This window comes from Octopus bimaculoides, chromosome 2 (assembly GCF_001194135.2).
Source record: "Octopus bimaculoides isolate UCB-OBI-ISO-001 chromosome 2, ASM119413v2, whole genome shotgun sequence".
Taxonomy (NCBI): Eukaryota; Metazoa; Mollusca; class Cephalopoda; order Octopoda; family Octopodidae; genus Octopus; species Octopus bimaculoides.
The window spans coordinates 69,885,854-69,902,740 of record NC_068982.1 but is presented as its reverse complement, the minus strand read 5'-3'; the positions used below and the strand labels follow the sequence as shown (position 1 = coordinate 69,902,740).

The window sequence follows — 16,887 nt, the reverse complement described above, 5'->3', positions numbered from 1 at the left end:
TATATATATATACACACACACACAGACATATAAAGGTGTGCACGCACACACACATGTTGCATGCGTGTATGAATGTACCCTTGTCTGAACATTTTGTGATGGTTGTAAATAAGCATCAGCACCATACAAGCGAGATTGTTAGTTTCCAGTCTTGTATGGAAAACCTATCTAGCTATGGGGAAATACTATCTTACTTGGAAACAGGCGAGGGTTGGTGACAGGAGGGAGCACGTAGCCATAAACAATCTATCTTAACAAAATCTGTCTGACCCATGCAAGCATGGGAAAGTAGGTGTTAAAAGATGATGATCACACATACACTCATGTTATAAATGTCCATTTATAAATGGGTGTTATTTGAGGCAGAGTTTTATGACCAGATAACATTTGGTTGCCAACTCTAACTCAATAACAATGTCAGAGACGTTTTTTTTCATTCTACCTGGCTTCAAGAGTGCAGAGCAACTAGTTGTAATGTGAACAGGAAAAGTAAACATTACATTGCTATTTCACTCAGACAGTGACAAGTGAAGCAGTAGTGTCAACATTCATGTATATATGTAGATAAACACACACATACATGCAATGGTTTTCTACAGTTTCCATCAATGAATTACACTCATAAGGCATTACATACATCTTTAATCCTTGACTTGTTTCAGTCATTGGACGGCAGTCATGTTAGGGAACCACACTGAAAGGTTTTAGTCAAACAAATTGACCCCAGTACTTATTTTTAAGTCTGGCTCTTATTCTATTGCTCTTTTTTTTTTTGTCAGATCACTAAGTTATAGAGACATAGACAAACCAAAACTAGCTGTCAACCAGTGGCAGGTGTCACAAACATATGTGTATGATGGATTTCTAGTCTGTCTATCAAATTCACTCATAGACTTTGGTCAGTCTAGGGCTGTGGTAGAAGACACTTGCCCCAGGTGCTGTGCAGTGGGACTGAATCCAAAACCACAGTTTTCAAAGTAAGCTTCTTAACCACAGAGCTACATACACATACAAAGCACTGCAGCCTCCATTTCTATTAATTTTTATTTCACCATTTCTGCATGGGTAGGCATGTCCTCTCTTGCACTGTGTACAACCAGCTGACCTGTTCCTTTATCATTTCCTTCACTAGATGCAACCTCTTCAAAATCAATCTTCACTACTTCATCCCAGCTTCCTCAGTTTTACCTCTTTCACATGCTCCATTTTAAAATCAATAAAGCAGTTTTATGGTTTGATTTCATCAATTACATACTGTCAAAAAAATCTATTTTGAATGAATGAATGAATGAATGTACCACTCTCAAAAAGAAAAGCTATTTACAGTTATTGACTTGTATGTAAATATATTTACTGGTAAATAATTATGATATGGTAACAGCTTTTCGATATTGTTCATCACAGTTACTTCACATACTTATATGAAGTTTTCAAAAATTCAAATATTTGTGGTAAATTATGTGTGTATAAATGAAGGTATATATCATCATTTTAATGCCCCACTTTTCTATGCTTGCATGGATCAGACAGAATTCATAGAGGTAGATTTTCTATAGCTGGATGTCCTATCACCAACCCTCACCTGTTTCCAAACAAAACAATATTTCCCTATGATGTCAAATTAAGACAAAGAGATGCAAACACACACAATAGGCTTCTTTCAGTTTCCATCTACCAAATCAATTCACAAGGCCTAGTTCTATAGTAGCAGAACATTTGCTAAAGGTGTCATGCTGAACATGTTTCCATGTCATATTAGAAATGAAGAACACTACTTGCATGATGGTGATTATTACTCTTTTACTTGTTTCAGTCATTTGACGGCAGCCATGCTGGAGCACCGCCTTTGGTCGAACACATTGACCCCCAAGACTTGTCAAGTGATGGTGGGGGGACAAACACATGTACACAACTACATACATACACACACACACATATATATATATATATATATATATATATATATATATACATATGATGGGCTTCTTTCAATTTCCGGCGACCAAATCCACTCACAAAGATTTGATTGGCCCGATGCTATAGTAGAAGACACTTGCCCAAGGTGCCATGCAGTGGGACTGAACCCACACGGTGTCAAAACAAGGATACACACACATATATGACAGGCTTTTTCCAGGCTCCCTCTACCAAATCTACTAACAAGGCTTGGTTGATAGCGCTACAGTAAGATGCTCAAGGTGTCACGCTATGGGGCTGAACCTGAAACCATGTGCTTTCTGTGTTCTAAGGAAACCACATTTTTTTGTGCACAAAATAATGAATTGCACAAACTGGTTCAATCCATAATTTTTTTTTTTTTTTGTATTGTTATTATTGGAGTGTATGATTGTATCAGAATGTCTTGAAATGACATGTTCTTGTTTGTTGTTTTTGTACTGTAACTTGGTTGCTATTTTTAGCATGTCGAGTAATCACATGGAGGCTCCAATGTAAGAAATAGTTATGATATTTTTTTGTTTGTTTTTATGAGTTCTAATATGTAAATAATTGACTTGTTTATAGTCTTCTTTTTTAAAGGTAAAAATACCAGATAAATTATTCACGCAAATTGCCACTTCCCTATCTAGTCTCGGCGATCTTCTTCAGCATTCGTTCCAGTTTCGCAATAATACTTTACCAATATGAATTAGAAACAAATGAAAATAATACCGCTATGGCAATTAACACAAACGAAAGGAATTTTTCGGTCAATGCTCGACCGTTGTAATTTACAGTAAATCGAAGTAATTTTATATTGCAGAACAGCTAATTCATGAAATGAATAAACAATTTACGGATCATATTCCAGAATTAGCAGTCACAATATTTTCCAATGCTTTGGCCATCACCATGCTCATATGCGCCGCATACACTTTAATTCTTTCAGGTAACTATTCATCAGAGGTACCAATACATTTAATTCAATTTTTCTTCGCATTAAACCTAAAGGCCAAACCTTGTGTTTGTGTGCAGGACAATTAGCCGGATTTATGAAATCCTTAGTGCGGTTTACAATATAGTGGTCAAATACATGGACTAATAATTATATTTCCATCATACAAACATCAATCTCCAGAGTATAATTTGATCTACGAACAATATATCGCCCTTCAATGTTACACTTCTTCAAGTGGTGGTCTCTCCTCCACTGGCTTCTGATATACCTTATGTGGAAATACTATATTTCGTCTATTTTCACCATAAGATATTCATCTAATCTAGATTGATTCCATCGATAACAATCGGACTGCTCTGAATCCAACAACACACATGCCTTATACAACATAATCAGTTTATAAACTGGGCGGAGTTTCGGAATAGCTATCGCGACCACCTCATGGCGAAGGAAAAGGGCATCGAATTTAGGGAGCAAAATTGTAAAAAAAAAAATTGAAATTTTTGAAAAAAATACTTTCACTATCACAATTCCTGTTATATGAAATACAAGAATACTAAAAAGAAAAAAAAGGAGAAAGAAAGAAAACGAAGGGGGAAAAATACCCAATTTCCTTGCCCTTTTCCTTCCACATGTAGTGAATGCTATTCCAAAACTCCGCCTATAATTGTTCTGGTCTTGTGCAGTGTGCATTCTTCAGTAATTTTCGTTTAATCGTAACTAAATAAACCTCAAAATAAATCGCATCAAACAACTGTATCAATAAAAAGTGCCCTTAGAAAACAAAAACAAACATACTTTCCTTATTGAAACCGTTTTATGATGTAAACGGCGTTGCCAATGATAGTCATCCAAACCTTAAAGATATTTTGTCAATTTGCAATTAGTTTGACATATCTCAAAACCTTTTCTTTTCTTAAGAGCCCTTTTTCTGAGAAACCGCACCAAATGTGTTCAAAACATGGTGTGTGTCTCTTCAGAAACCTTAAAGGGGGAGTGTATAATAATGCTACACCATTCAATATGGCGTTATAGCGTATAATGTATAAATATGTTCGGTATTTCTGTAGAAATGTCCTGCGTGATAATAGGACCATTATCTACAGCTATGGAGAAATACAGAGAAATTTCCAAGGAGAATCCGCCTATCTACAGTCAGGTACTTGTAGTAGTAAACAGATAACGATGACAACTAGTGGTCGGCAAACATAACTGAGGGGGAGTAGTACTTACAAACTGAAAGCTAAATGGAAACAACAACAACTATTAAACAGTCTGAAATGATAGAATCACACCCTTCCGTCTTAAACAACAAAACCTTAAAATATCTCCTGAGATAAACGAGCTGGCCACAGCATAGTATCAATAAAGATGAAAAAAATAACCCTTCCGTGGCCGTCAAACAAACCTGATACCAGTTGAAGTTTGGGAAAGTGAAACTGGTACGTTATACTCAAATATCGCCTTCTTTTACTGAGACTATCCAATTACATTTTTGAAGGCATGCTAAAATTCCCACAAGCGATTTAGGTTCTACGTTAAACAAGAAAGCATAACTACGATGCGTTATCAATTTTTTTTTCTTCATTTTTATATTAACTGAAAGGATCGGATGGAATTTAGAATTAGATGTTTCGAGAATTTAAGAAGGAAATCAAAGTACAAATATACGATCGAAGGTTCATCATTTGATGATCGAAATTATATATATGGGTTAGTACAATAAATCACATACACAGTGTAGCTTTAGAAGTCGAAAGTATCTCTTTAAAATGCGCAGATTCCATATAACTGACATGTTATTGTCATTAAAGTTAAAAGCAGGCTAACCCATTTTTTACGGTGATCAGAAACAAGTAAATAAATAGCTTTAGAATATAACAACATTAAATCGCTCTGATTTAATGAATTGCAATATGAGTATCAATAAAGAAATAATACTAGTAATGATAATAATAGTGAAATACAAGAATCCACAACCAAAACCATCTGTTAGTGCGTGACAGAATTAATCAGAGAAAGTAGGCAGATTCAATAAAAAAAAATGATTATAAACTCAGGTACCATTAATAATAAGAATTTTATAGTAAAATAAATCCCCCAATTTGTGGACAAATTCTTATATGTCGTTAGCATTGAAATTGAATAAAATAACGATGAAAAAACATGTCAGTAAGACATATTGGCTTATTTTGAAGCAGTTGAAGTGCGTACTAAGGTCAATACAAGAATAATAGAATAAGACCTATAAAATTTAAGAAAATTTACCGATTAACTGTCCGACAGGAGTACTCAAAGGATTTCCGTGTCCAAACAGAGCTGCCATTTTGATTTTTGACTTCCATACAATGACGTCACTAAGTTTTGCTGATTTTTATTTTTAGCAATGTATATTTTCTTCACAAATCATTAAATACCAATTATTATTATTTAAAATTAAAACAATAAATTATAGTTTATGAAAATGAAATTTTAAAATAACTATTAAGAATTAAATTTTAACCTAAATATATTCTACGGATATGCCCGTAACCTTGACAACAGCTTGACGCGGTGAAATTACCGAGAAAAGTGAATAGCATCATCAAAATTTGTATAGAAAAGCTCGATTCTGAATTAAAATAGGCCCGAAATATCAGCAGTAAGTCTTACTAGCAAACACCTACACTAATATGAATATTCCGCTATCAAATATGGTTTGTCATTTCTATTTTAAAACACGTGCTATGTAAATAATGGCATTTTCTGTTATGTTGTTAAAACCTCGATAAACACTTTCAGAACGTCTTTTCATTTTATTTATTTCAAATAGTTTTCATTATATATATATATAAATAATGTCGAAAATGACATAATATAATTAAACGTGTATGTTTAAAAAAAACTAGTATATTATTGTGGAAAATGTGGAATAATAATGCTTTCTACTAAAGACACAAAACCTGAATTTTTGAGGGAGGGCGTTAGTCGATTATATCATCTCAGTGTTTAACTGTTATTTATTTCATCGAACCCAAAAGATGAAAGACAAAGTCAACCTCGCGTAACTTGAACTCAGAACGTAAAGCTGGATGAAACAACGCTAAGCATTTTGTTCAACGTGGTAATGTTTCTGAATAATAACAAACCTTTTTTACTGTAAGGCACAAGACCTAAACTTTTGCGGGAGGGATCTGGTTGATTACACTGACTCCAGTACTTGGCAGGTACGCTATTCTATTGACCCCAAAGAAATGTAAGGCGAAGTCGACCTCAGCAGAATTTGAACTCAGGATGTAAAGGTGGGAGAAATGCTGCTAAGCATTTTGTTTCGTGTGGTAACAATTTTGAATAATAATAATAATAATAATAATCCTTTCTACTATAGTCACAAGGCCTGAAATCTGTTGGGTAGAGGTAGTTGATTACATTGACTCCAGTGTTCAAATGGTACTTATTTTGTTGACCCCAAAAGGATGAAAGGCAAAGTCGACCTTGGTGAAATTTGAATTCAGAATGTGATGACAGACGAAATAGCGCTAACGGTCCTGCCAGCTCTCTACCATCATCATCATCATCATCATAATAATAACAATAACAATAACAACAACAACAACAACAAAATAATAATAATAATAATAATGCTTTGTACTATAAGCACAAGGCCTGAAATTTGTGGGTAGGGGACTAGTGGATTTCATCGACCTCAGTGTTTCACTGATACCTAATTTATCAAGCCTGAAAGGATGAAAGACGAAGTTGACCTCAGCGGAATTTGAACTCAGAATATAGCAACAGGTGAAATACCGCTTAGTATTTTGCCTGGTGTGCTAATGATTCTGCCAGCTTTGTGTCTTAATGATAATAATAATAATAATAATAATTGTTTCTTCTCTTCTATAAGCACAAGACCTGACATTTCAAGTAAGAGGCCTAATCAATTATATCAACTCCAGTGCTCAACTGGTACTTATTTCATCAACTCCAAAGGGATGAAAAACAAAGTTGACCTTAGCAGAATTTGAATATAAAGATGGATGAAATGCCTCTAAGAATTTTGGCTAACATACTAACCATTCTGTCAGCTCACTATCTTTAAATCCTTTCTATTGTAGGCTCAAGGCCTGACATTTTTGTGGGTAGGAGGCTAGTCAATTACATTGACCTCAGTGCTCAACTGGTACTTATTTTATTGATCTCAAGAGGATGAAAGGCAAAGTTGACTTCAGTGGAATTTGAACCAGAACATAAAGTGGAAGAAATGCTACTTAGCATTTTGGCTGATGCAATTACAGTTCTGAATAATAATGATATTAAATGAAAAGCTGAATTGAAATGTTTCCTTTCATCTCAGTTTTCCCTTTTTGTAGTTTTATATACCGTAAAAACCCATGTAATTTGCACACATGTATAATTTACGCTGGTAATTTTCAGGATAAAATTTGTTAAAAAAAAAGCTTCTACTCATGTAAAATTCACATCCAAATGTTTTCAGAATTGCCAATATGGCCAAGGGAAGAATGTTTTCAATTTATTTGTATTTAGTATAGTTTCACTTACTTTTGATTAGATTTTATAAAATTTTCATTGAATAAAAGTAATTTCTATTTAACAGGTATCATATTGAAAACTATTAAATTACAAAGTGTTTGTGTTGTTTATAATGAACTTTATTTTACATTTCTTGCCCACAACCGATTGTCTGATCTTTAGCATACTGCTGTATGTTGTCTCAAATCACGATCACAGGAAAAGTTGTTGATAAGAATTATCAACAAAAACAAAGCCGATAATTATGTACAGGAGTTGCAAATTAAGTTTAACTACCAATAAACATCAGCTTGGATGACTCTTTACTCAACTAGCAGAGGAAGGCGACTGATCAAACTGATTATGCAAACAGAATTCTTTTCTGCTTATTCTTGTCGGAACCTTTGATATGGAGTATCGAAATTTTAGTCCCTTTCACATTTATAAAATGTCAAGCAAACTTTAAAATTAGTCATTACCATTATTGTTCGTATGGGCAGAACTTATGAATTGTTTATTGAAAAGGAGCAATTAAATATATTGAATATGCATTTGAATGTGGCAATATAGCTGCCAGAAGGCATTTTAATGTTAACGAAGCTAATGTTTGAAATTGGCATAAACAATACAACAAACTTAAAACTGTGCCTAGTAATAAACAGACAAAAATAAAAACATACAATCAAGATTATCCATATCATTACATTTTTTTCAGTCATTGTGACAGGTAGAAACTCCAAGCAATGTAAAATATGTAAAATACTCCAAGCAATGTAAAATATGGCCTGGACTGTGTTTACCAGCATGAACCTTAGATTTCAAAAAGTAGTTAACCATTTAATGGTTTTAGTAAATTTATATTGAAAAAGTAAGTATTATATCATCCAGCATAAATAAAAGTTAACTTCATTATATTTAAGCCATTATTTATTCTGTCAAAACCTATTCTGACATGAAGTGAGTCAATTTCCAATATGAATGTTTGTTTTGTACAAAATAAATTCTGGAAATGATCAACTCATGTAATTTACGCACCTCCTAAAGTTTATTTTTATTTTTGCAAAAAAAAGTGTGTAAATTACATGAGTTTTTACGGTATGTATCAATGACTTGGGGAAATAAAAAAAACTGTTGCAGGAAATGAATTCGGCAGAGTTTAGGAATAGCTAAAATCATGGAAAAGAAAAGAAAAAGGGCAAGGAATTGAGAAGCAAAAATGTAAAAATGGAATTTTTAGAAAAAAATTCTTTCACCATTGTAATTCCCATTGCAAGAAACAGTGGAATACTGAAGGAAGAAACAAACAGCCACCTAGTTCCTTGCCCATGAGGAAGGTAGTCATAGCTATTCCAAAAGTCCACCAGTAATTCCAGATGGTTGACAGTATAAGAAGAAAGAAAGAAACAGTTGGAAATAAAAATGGGCTGTGGGCCTGGGAGGGTAGATACAGTATGGGGGATAAAAAGAGTTTTAGTGGGGATGGTATGCAGATAGTTATCTGTAAGGAGCAAAGGCTGTTGTTATTAGAGAAAAGGAAGACTGGGATCAGTACATCAGTGTACTAGTGGTTGAAATGAATTGGTGAAAGAGTCCTTGTCTATTGGTCAAATGATTTCCTTTTAGTTGTGGACTTTTCAATTTGGGTCTTATTTGAGCATTATTGAGGTTCAAAAGGTGTTCAGAATTGAATCATCTTTCTGGTTTTGAAGAGGAAGGTTAGTATTTAGGGTAAAGTGTTTACTATGTTGGAAAGGTTGCTTGTAATTGTAATGCATTGAATACATTGCTACTTTGAGGAGTTTAATTGTCTGTTCTTCAAGACTAGAAAGGAAGAGGTTCAATACTGTTTCTTTGATATATGCAGTGAAGGAGACCAGTTTATTGTGTACCCATTGGAGATAGGTTTGACATGAAGTGTCTAGGCTGCACATGGACAAAGCTTGTACGTAGGAAGATAAGGAAGGGGTAAAGTGATATCATCTGCATTGAAGTGAAATTTATTAATAATAAAAGCAAGCTAAAGGGTGTGGCCCACTGTGGGTGGCATTTTTGGGATAATGGCACTTTTGATGAGTATTACATTGTGTATTATATCAGATAGTGGGCTGCAAAGGAATCACAAAAACATCAGAAAAAAATACCTTGTAGCATTTGTTCCAGTTCTTTTCTTTATGTTCTGAGTTCAAATTCTGCCATAGTCACCTTTGTATTTCATCCCTCTGGGGTTGATAAAATAAAGTACCTATCAAGTACTAGGGCTGATGGTATCAACTAAACCCCTCCCCTAAAAATTGTTCACCTTGTACCTAAATTAGAAATCTTTATCATGTGTTTTTCATGAGTTGGGGCCAAAGTCAAAGACAACCCAAATTGTACAAACTCTAGTTATACTACTTTATATGATAAATAAAATGGGCATTGAATACAGAACATTTATGAGTTGATGGTCCCACTATAAGTAGGTCCACAATTTTAGTCAATTTGGCATTTTGTTTTTTCAATCTAAAGAAATAGAAGGCTAAAATTACCCTGGGCATGGTTTGAGAAACATCAGTCCATTGGATCTGCATTTGTATTGTTGATTCTGTGCTGAGTGTCTTGTGATCCAGATAAAAAAAAAACTTCTTTATAAGACACTAGATTGACAGAGAGTTTAAATCTTGTTTTTAACATCACAAGGGATTACCTAAGTCAAAGATTTGCTATATTTGCATTACATCAATTAATGCTAGATAGTTCTGCAGTGAAATGCAGTTCTTATAAAAAAAGATAATGTTTCCGAAAAAAGGGAAGCTAACTATAAAGTGTCAGGGAGTTATGTTTTCAGCAGACTGCTTCAAAGACCTTACTTAAGGCATCAATATAATATTTGCAGTAAGTTGTTTTGCAGTGTTTACCTTTAGCACCTTAACTACTCATCTGCCATATTTCTTTTATAAGATTTATGCTATTTGACATTTAAAAAATATGTTTTTATTTCTTAGATACAATGAGCCGCCTCTATGATTCCATTGAACCAGCAGTTATTGAGGAAGGTATGTTACTTCAAGCAGTTGAAGAACAAGGACCAAAGTATGAGGCTGGAGAAATTGTTAAAAAAGAGGGCATTGATTTTGATTATGTTCTGCATCTCAGATTAGATTTCAAGAGTAAGTCATGCATTAATTTTTCTCTCCTTTATTTCCCTTTCATTCACTAAAGATGACAAATTGCCAGAGTCATTAGACCATCACATAGAACTTCTCACAGTATTTGAGTTCAAATCCTTTGCTACTTATCTTTTTGGGGTCGGTAAAAAAAGTACTAAGTGTTAGATAAGACAAGATGCCTTGCAGTATTTATTTTGGTTATTAGCATTCAGAATGTAAATCTTTTTACCATAAACACAAAACCTGAAGTTTTGTGGAGTGGAGGGGGATGATCGGTTACATTGACCCTGGTACTCAATGGTATTTATTTTATAGATTCCAAAAGGATGAAAGGCAAAGTTGACCTCAGCAGCAGTTGAACTCAGAAGAAATGCTGCTGTGCATTTTGTCCATCCATCTAGAACAGGGGTTTTCAAATTGTGGTCTGTGGACCACAGGGGGTCCACAAAGACAAGACAGGGGGGTCCGTAGACAGCAAATACTTTTTATGGGCAACTTGATTTTATATATGTTTTTTAATCAAAATCTTTTAATTGACAATAAACCTATTTGTTAAATACTGTTAAATAAATAAATGTAAAAATATGTTATTTTAAGCAAATATTTATGTATAAATTTCATAAGTGTTTATAAGGGGGGTCCCTAAGGTAAAGCCTGAAAGATAAAGGGGTCCGCAAGTCAAAAAGTTTGAAAACCCCTGATCTAGAATGTAAATAATCTAGACAGATTAAGCCTATAACTGAAGTAGACCATGAAAGGTTAAAATTCCACCATGGAATTCGGTTGACTTAACCCTTTGCCTGTCCAAAGCATTTCCATAAGTTTGTTCTAAATGTCCATGCTTGTTTTCAGACTTTTAGCTAGCCCTTGCTTCATACGTTCTGAGTAATATGTGTTCTGGGTAATATAAAGCATTCCTTCCATAAGTCCCAAGTTACTCTAGTGGTTGAAGAAAACTGGGAATGTGTGGACACCAGGGGAATATGTCATGTGTATCCTATGTGATACACAGGACAGGTAAAGGGTCAATCCACTATCCAGTTTAACACCACTTCATGGCATTTTAAATTACTTTCCATACAGTCCACTGTGCTGCAAGAATATAGATAAGGTCTCTGGTTTGTGGATATCTTTCACCATCCTTCTCATCAGTCTCAGAGGCTCTGTAAAGTGCGATATGTACTGTCCTTTCCTGACTCAAAAGAGAAAAAGAGAATAGTGAGTTTTTTATTCTAGTTTTTGATGTATATAAAGTATAACCTGTTAACACTTTAGGTAGTATACATCATTGCCTCCTCCCGTTTCAAGTCTCATATAGACAAACGTCACTTGTCTATGAGACCAGTATACTTACAGGATTGACTTTATCATTTATCCTTAATGTCCCTTTTTATCCTTTACGTACGCTTTTCCATACTTGCATAGATCAGATGGAATTGGTTGAGGCAGATTTTTCTATAGTCAGTTAACCTCTCCTGTTGCCAACTCATTTCTTTTCAAATGCAGGAGTATTTCCCTATGCCTGGACATGTTTTAATGGAAGATTGGAAATGAATAACACTGCTTGTATGATGGTGGAACTTATTTACAACTGTCACATGGTGTCGAGATGAGGAGGCACAAACACACATACGCATGCATGCACACACACACACATACACACACACACATACACACAATGGGATCCTTTCAGTTTCCATCTACCAAATCCACTAACTTTTGGTTAGCCTAGGGTTATAGTAGAACACTCTTACCCAAGGTGTCATGCAGTGGAACTGAACCTGAAACCACATGGTTGGAAAGCAAACCTCTTAACCACACAGCTATGCCTGCACCTTCCATGCCTGCACCCTGCAGTATTAAATATTAACTACAAAAGCTTCAAGATTTACAGCTTTTTTTTTTTTTTAAATTCAGCAGTATAACATTAGAATGGAAGAATGAGACCATTTTATTCATTCAATAGATAATGGAATGGCACTATACATGGTACACAGTGTGTGAGTGTGAAATGCATTGAAGAATTTCTCTCAATAAAAGTTTTATCTTTTGTCATGTCTGATGACATGGAATCTAGTGTGAGTCAACATTGAGGAATGAAGTTTTGTTTTACTGTGAATCATGTGGACACTTCTTCAAAAGTATCCTATTTACGTCTGGTCTATTTTTTCTGTAAAACACTTGAAAAAAAAAAAAAAATTAAAACAATTGTAATGGAGATAAGCAGTGACATAATGCAGATACAAATTCTTGATCAGCCAAATCTAAAGTTTGAAATAGTTGTTCCTCTCTGTTTGGATATATTTCATTTGTTTTATTTTACTTAGTGTTTTGAGAAAATATGTGTTAGTATGGAAAAGTTTCATTATGTATAGAACATGTTTATACAGTTAGGAATTCTGAACATGACCGAGAGAATTCAGTGATATTGTACTGTTGTCATAATACAAAAGTCCATTGCCTTTTCTATCTGTAGCCTGAAATCATCATCATTATTTTATGTCCATGTTCCATGCTGGTATAAGTTGGATGGTTTGACAAGGATATCTGATGAGCTGAAGGATTGCATTGTGCTCCAATATCTGCTTTGACATGGTTTCTCCAGCCGGAAGTGGGAGAAAGATGTCAGTAACATCTGTAGAGATTGAGGAAGGGTTGAGGGTAGGGGGTGCACAAGTTTGGGAGACTACAGGAATGCTGGCAGCAGAGTGGTCATGATATTATTGACAGTAGAAGGGAGAAGAGAGATGATGTGTTTGGGTCGGCTGTAGAAGCAGAGTAGTGAGATAAACTGGTGTAATGCATGAGGAGAGACAATTTGGTGGTCCAGGGAGCGGGGATGGCCCACTGTAACATGGGTATGGAGAAGAATATTAATGGATGAAGACTGGCTAACAAGTGAGATGGATCTGGATAGCAAGAGAGAAAAGGGGTATCAGGATGGCGGGGAAGAGCAGTGGATGATATGTGTGAAGAGGAGGGTGACATGAAATGGGAACTGATTGAATGGAGAGTACTTGTGCAAGAGAGAAGACTGTGCTGGTTTGGTCATGTGATGTGGATGGATGTCAACAGCTCCATAAAGAAGTGCTGATCACTTGAAGTGGATGAAATTTGTGGAAGAGGGAGACCCAGGAAGACATGGAATGAAGAACTGAAAGACAACCTCAGGACACTGAACTTTTCAGAGAAAATGACAAAAGACCAGGATATCTGACAACTTGCTCTACTCAAGAAGACACATCCTCCACAGCAGAAGTGTTAAGGCCACATTCCCTAGTGAAGAGGATTGGCCTGCAAGAGTCTTGTACCAGTGCCACATAAAAAACACTAGTGCCAGTGTCACATAAAAGCACCCAGTAAAGTGGTTGGCATGAAGAAGGGTTTCCAACCATAAAAACCAGGCCAAATCAGACTAGAACCTGGTGCAGCTCTCCTGCTTGCCAGCTCTGGTTAAACTGTCCAACCCATGCCAGCAGGGAAAACGGATGTTAAAGAGTGATGATGATGATGATGATGATGACAACGACGACGATGATGATGACAGTACCAGGTATTTGGGCTAAATTTAGCATTATGTTTTACGTCTCCTTTTTTCAGGAACATCTTGATATATTGATGAAGTGTCAATGGTGTTGGAGAGCATAGAGATAAAAGTTGGCTGACATAGCTGACATTGGAAGCCATCTGGATATTGGAAAAGAGTTACCTGTATTGTGTTAATTTATGCCGAGTGTCAAAATACTGACACCATGACAACTGCTCAATGTTTTGTGAACACTGTAAAGGTTGTAAGATGTGTCCCATGTATCACAAAAACCAAGTTCCTCCAGATTATGATGGTCTTTAAGTGTGTCGCTTGTGAGAGTGACAGCATGCTGATCCCACCTATGAACAGGGCTTTAAGCTCAATTCAGATACCTCTGTGAAGATGCTGGAGATTGTGGTCAAACTCTGACTGGAGAGAGCTTCTGTTGGAAGGCTATATGTGTGGCAGTAGGATTCAGCTCCTTACCATACATAACTCTAGGAAAATTCAGAAGTCATTGTTGGAGGATTTCTATCACTGTATCAGTCCCAATTTCCAGCTTCCTAATTCCTCCAACTGTAATACCATGGATTGCTATGTGTAGAGTGTGGTTGAGAAGCACACTGACTGCTCTGTCTGCAACTCCAAGGCTGAGTTGGTGGCCAACATTAGGGAGGTCTTTGAAGATCTTCCCAGAGACACAGTGAGGAACACATGCACCAGGTTCTAGAGCCATTTTGAGGCCATAGTGGAAGCTGAATGCAGCTACTTTGAGTAAACTGTTATCTCTCAACCATAATCTAGTTGAAATTTTTTTATTTTTTAAAAAATACTTCTATTTTTGGATGCCTCTGGTGCAAACTGTCAAATTTAGCCGAAATACCCTGTACCACATACACAAACACACATGCAAAATATGTGTTTGCATGTGTGTGTGTGTGTGCATGTGTGTGTGTGTGTGTGTGTGTGTGTGTGTGTGTGCATGTGTGTGTATATATATATATATATATATATTAGCAGAATTTGAGAAGAAATTCCAGATATGAAAACAAAACCTGGAATCAAAGAGCCTTAAAGTTAACCTAGCTAAGACAAAAGTGTTAGTAAGAAAGAAGATAAAACTCTCTCTCCATCAGCAAAATGGCCCTGCTGAATATGTAGGAAAGGAGTTGGAAGAAATTCCATTCGCTGTACCCAGTGTAAACTATAGATACATTAGAGGTGCAGTGGAATCACAGGTAGATTAACAGATAAAGTAGTCTTTATATGTGGCAGATGTGCAGGAACAATAAGCACTAAGAGCACATGAGAATTAGATTCTCTCAAATGCCCAGTAGGCTCTCTTGAGGTTGTAGATAGTTTCTGTTACCTAGGCAACCAAATTAGCAATGGTGGAGGATGCTCTGAAAGTATTGTTTCAAGAATAAGAATTGGGTGGAGGAAGTTCTAACACTAGGGTGTTAGAGACATCTGCATTGCTAAAATAAAAGCTAAAATGCTTTAATTCTGTAGTCAAAGCACATAATTGTATTCATATTTACTCAGAGGGACTATAATCGTCCAAAAACACCAGTCCGTATAAGGAATTCTCGAAGTGTTTTCAGATGATTATAGTCCCTGTCTGTATATATGTATACAATTATGTGTTTTGATTACAGCATTAGAGAATTTTAGCTATTATTTCTAGCAATGTAGATGTTTCTAACACTCTAGTCATATTTAGTGATAATTATAGTTTTCCTTTTTGGTAAAACATTTCAAACCGCTGTCTATATTAATTTTCTGTATACACATTAGTGATTCGCTAAATCATCCAGAGATTTCTATGGTGAAAATATATATTCTCAGAATTAAGTCTGGAATCTGCCAAATTCCAGCCAGTCCTTACTGATGAGGCAACAGAAATTGCTGAAACTGACTGGTCAGTATTAGGAATTCTTGAATGGTGTTTTCAGATGATTATAATCCGTGTCAATATATATGTATACAATTATGTGGTTTGACTATGGCATTAGAGCATTTTAGCTCTTATTTCTAGCAAAGAAGGTGTTTCTAACACTCTAGTCCAGGGGTGAGTAACCTTTTTGAGAGTGCGTGCCAAAACTGGCAAAATCTCTGATACAAAATTCTTCCACATGCCAGCCAATTTTTTTTGAGAACCTATTAGGCTACTTGATATCTTTTAATAAAGTGTATGTTAAGAACTTTTTTAATAAATGATTAAAAAATCACCATAGAGTAATAAAACACAGTATATAATGATGGAAAATGTATTTATTTACCTTCAAAGTTACATCTAAACAACAATGAACTTTTTTCCACTTTCAAAAGAAAACACCAGATAAAATATCAGTCCAACAGAAAACTTGCAGACAACCTTTGCCACTTTCAAAAGAAAATATCAGTCAGATGAAATACCAGTTTGACAGAACACTTGCTGACTGCTTTAGATATACATGTATATACAATATTATCAGTGGGACTTCTGCTGCTACATCACTGATGACAGAGATTTTACATTGGGTTTATTTCGTAACCTTCAGAGATATGCATGCACTACTAGTTTCATCCATCAGGTTACTCTTATTACAGTGCCTTGCAAAAGTCTACACCCCCTTTGAAAATTTATATATTTTGTATAATTTTCTATAGGATTGAGGTCTGGAGACTGGCTGGGCCACTCCAAAACTGCTCTGCGCTAGGGTCGCAATTTAAAGTTTCAACAAGATAATGATCCCAAGCATGTGTCAAAAAGCACTAAAGCTTGGTTTTCTAGCAAGAAAATCACAGTTTTGGAGTGGCCC

The 16,887-nt window shown here is 35.4% G+C and overlaps 2 protein-coding genes across 4 annotated transcripts in view; one reads left to right on the top strand and one right to left on the bottom strand.

Moving 5' to 3' along the window:
- LOC106869232 (target of Myb1 membrane trafficking protein) overlaps nt 1-5,244 on the bottom strand; it is a 152,423-nt gene extending 147,179 nt beyond the window's left edge. For all 3 annotated transcript variants that reach the window (XM_014914881.2, XM_014914882.2, XM_014914883.2), the window contains exon 1: nt 5,165-5,244. In XM_014914881.2, coding sequence (XP_014770367.1) covers nt 5,165-5,222 — 58 coding nt within the window. In that variant the 5' untranslated portion in view covers nt 5,223-5,244. The remainder of the gene's footprint in view (nt 1-5,164) is intronic.
- A 190-nt stretch (nt 5,245-5,434) lies between these two features.
- Nucleotides 5,435-16,887, top strand: part of LOC106869237 (dynein regulatory complex subunit 3) — a 68,979-nt gene continuing 57,526 nt past the window's right edge. Inside the window, exons 1-2 of the mRNA XM_014914888.2 lie at nt 5,435-5,537; nt 10,390-10,554. Coding sequence (XP_014770374.1) covers nt 10,395-10,554 — 160 coding nt within the window. The 5' untranslated portion in view covers nt 5,435-5,537; nt 10,390-10,394. The remainder of the gene's footprint in view (nt 5,538-10,389; nt 10,555-16,887) is intronic.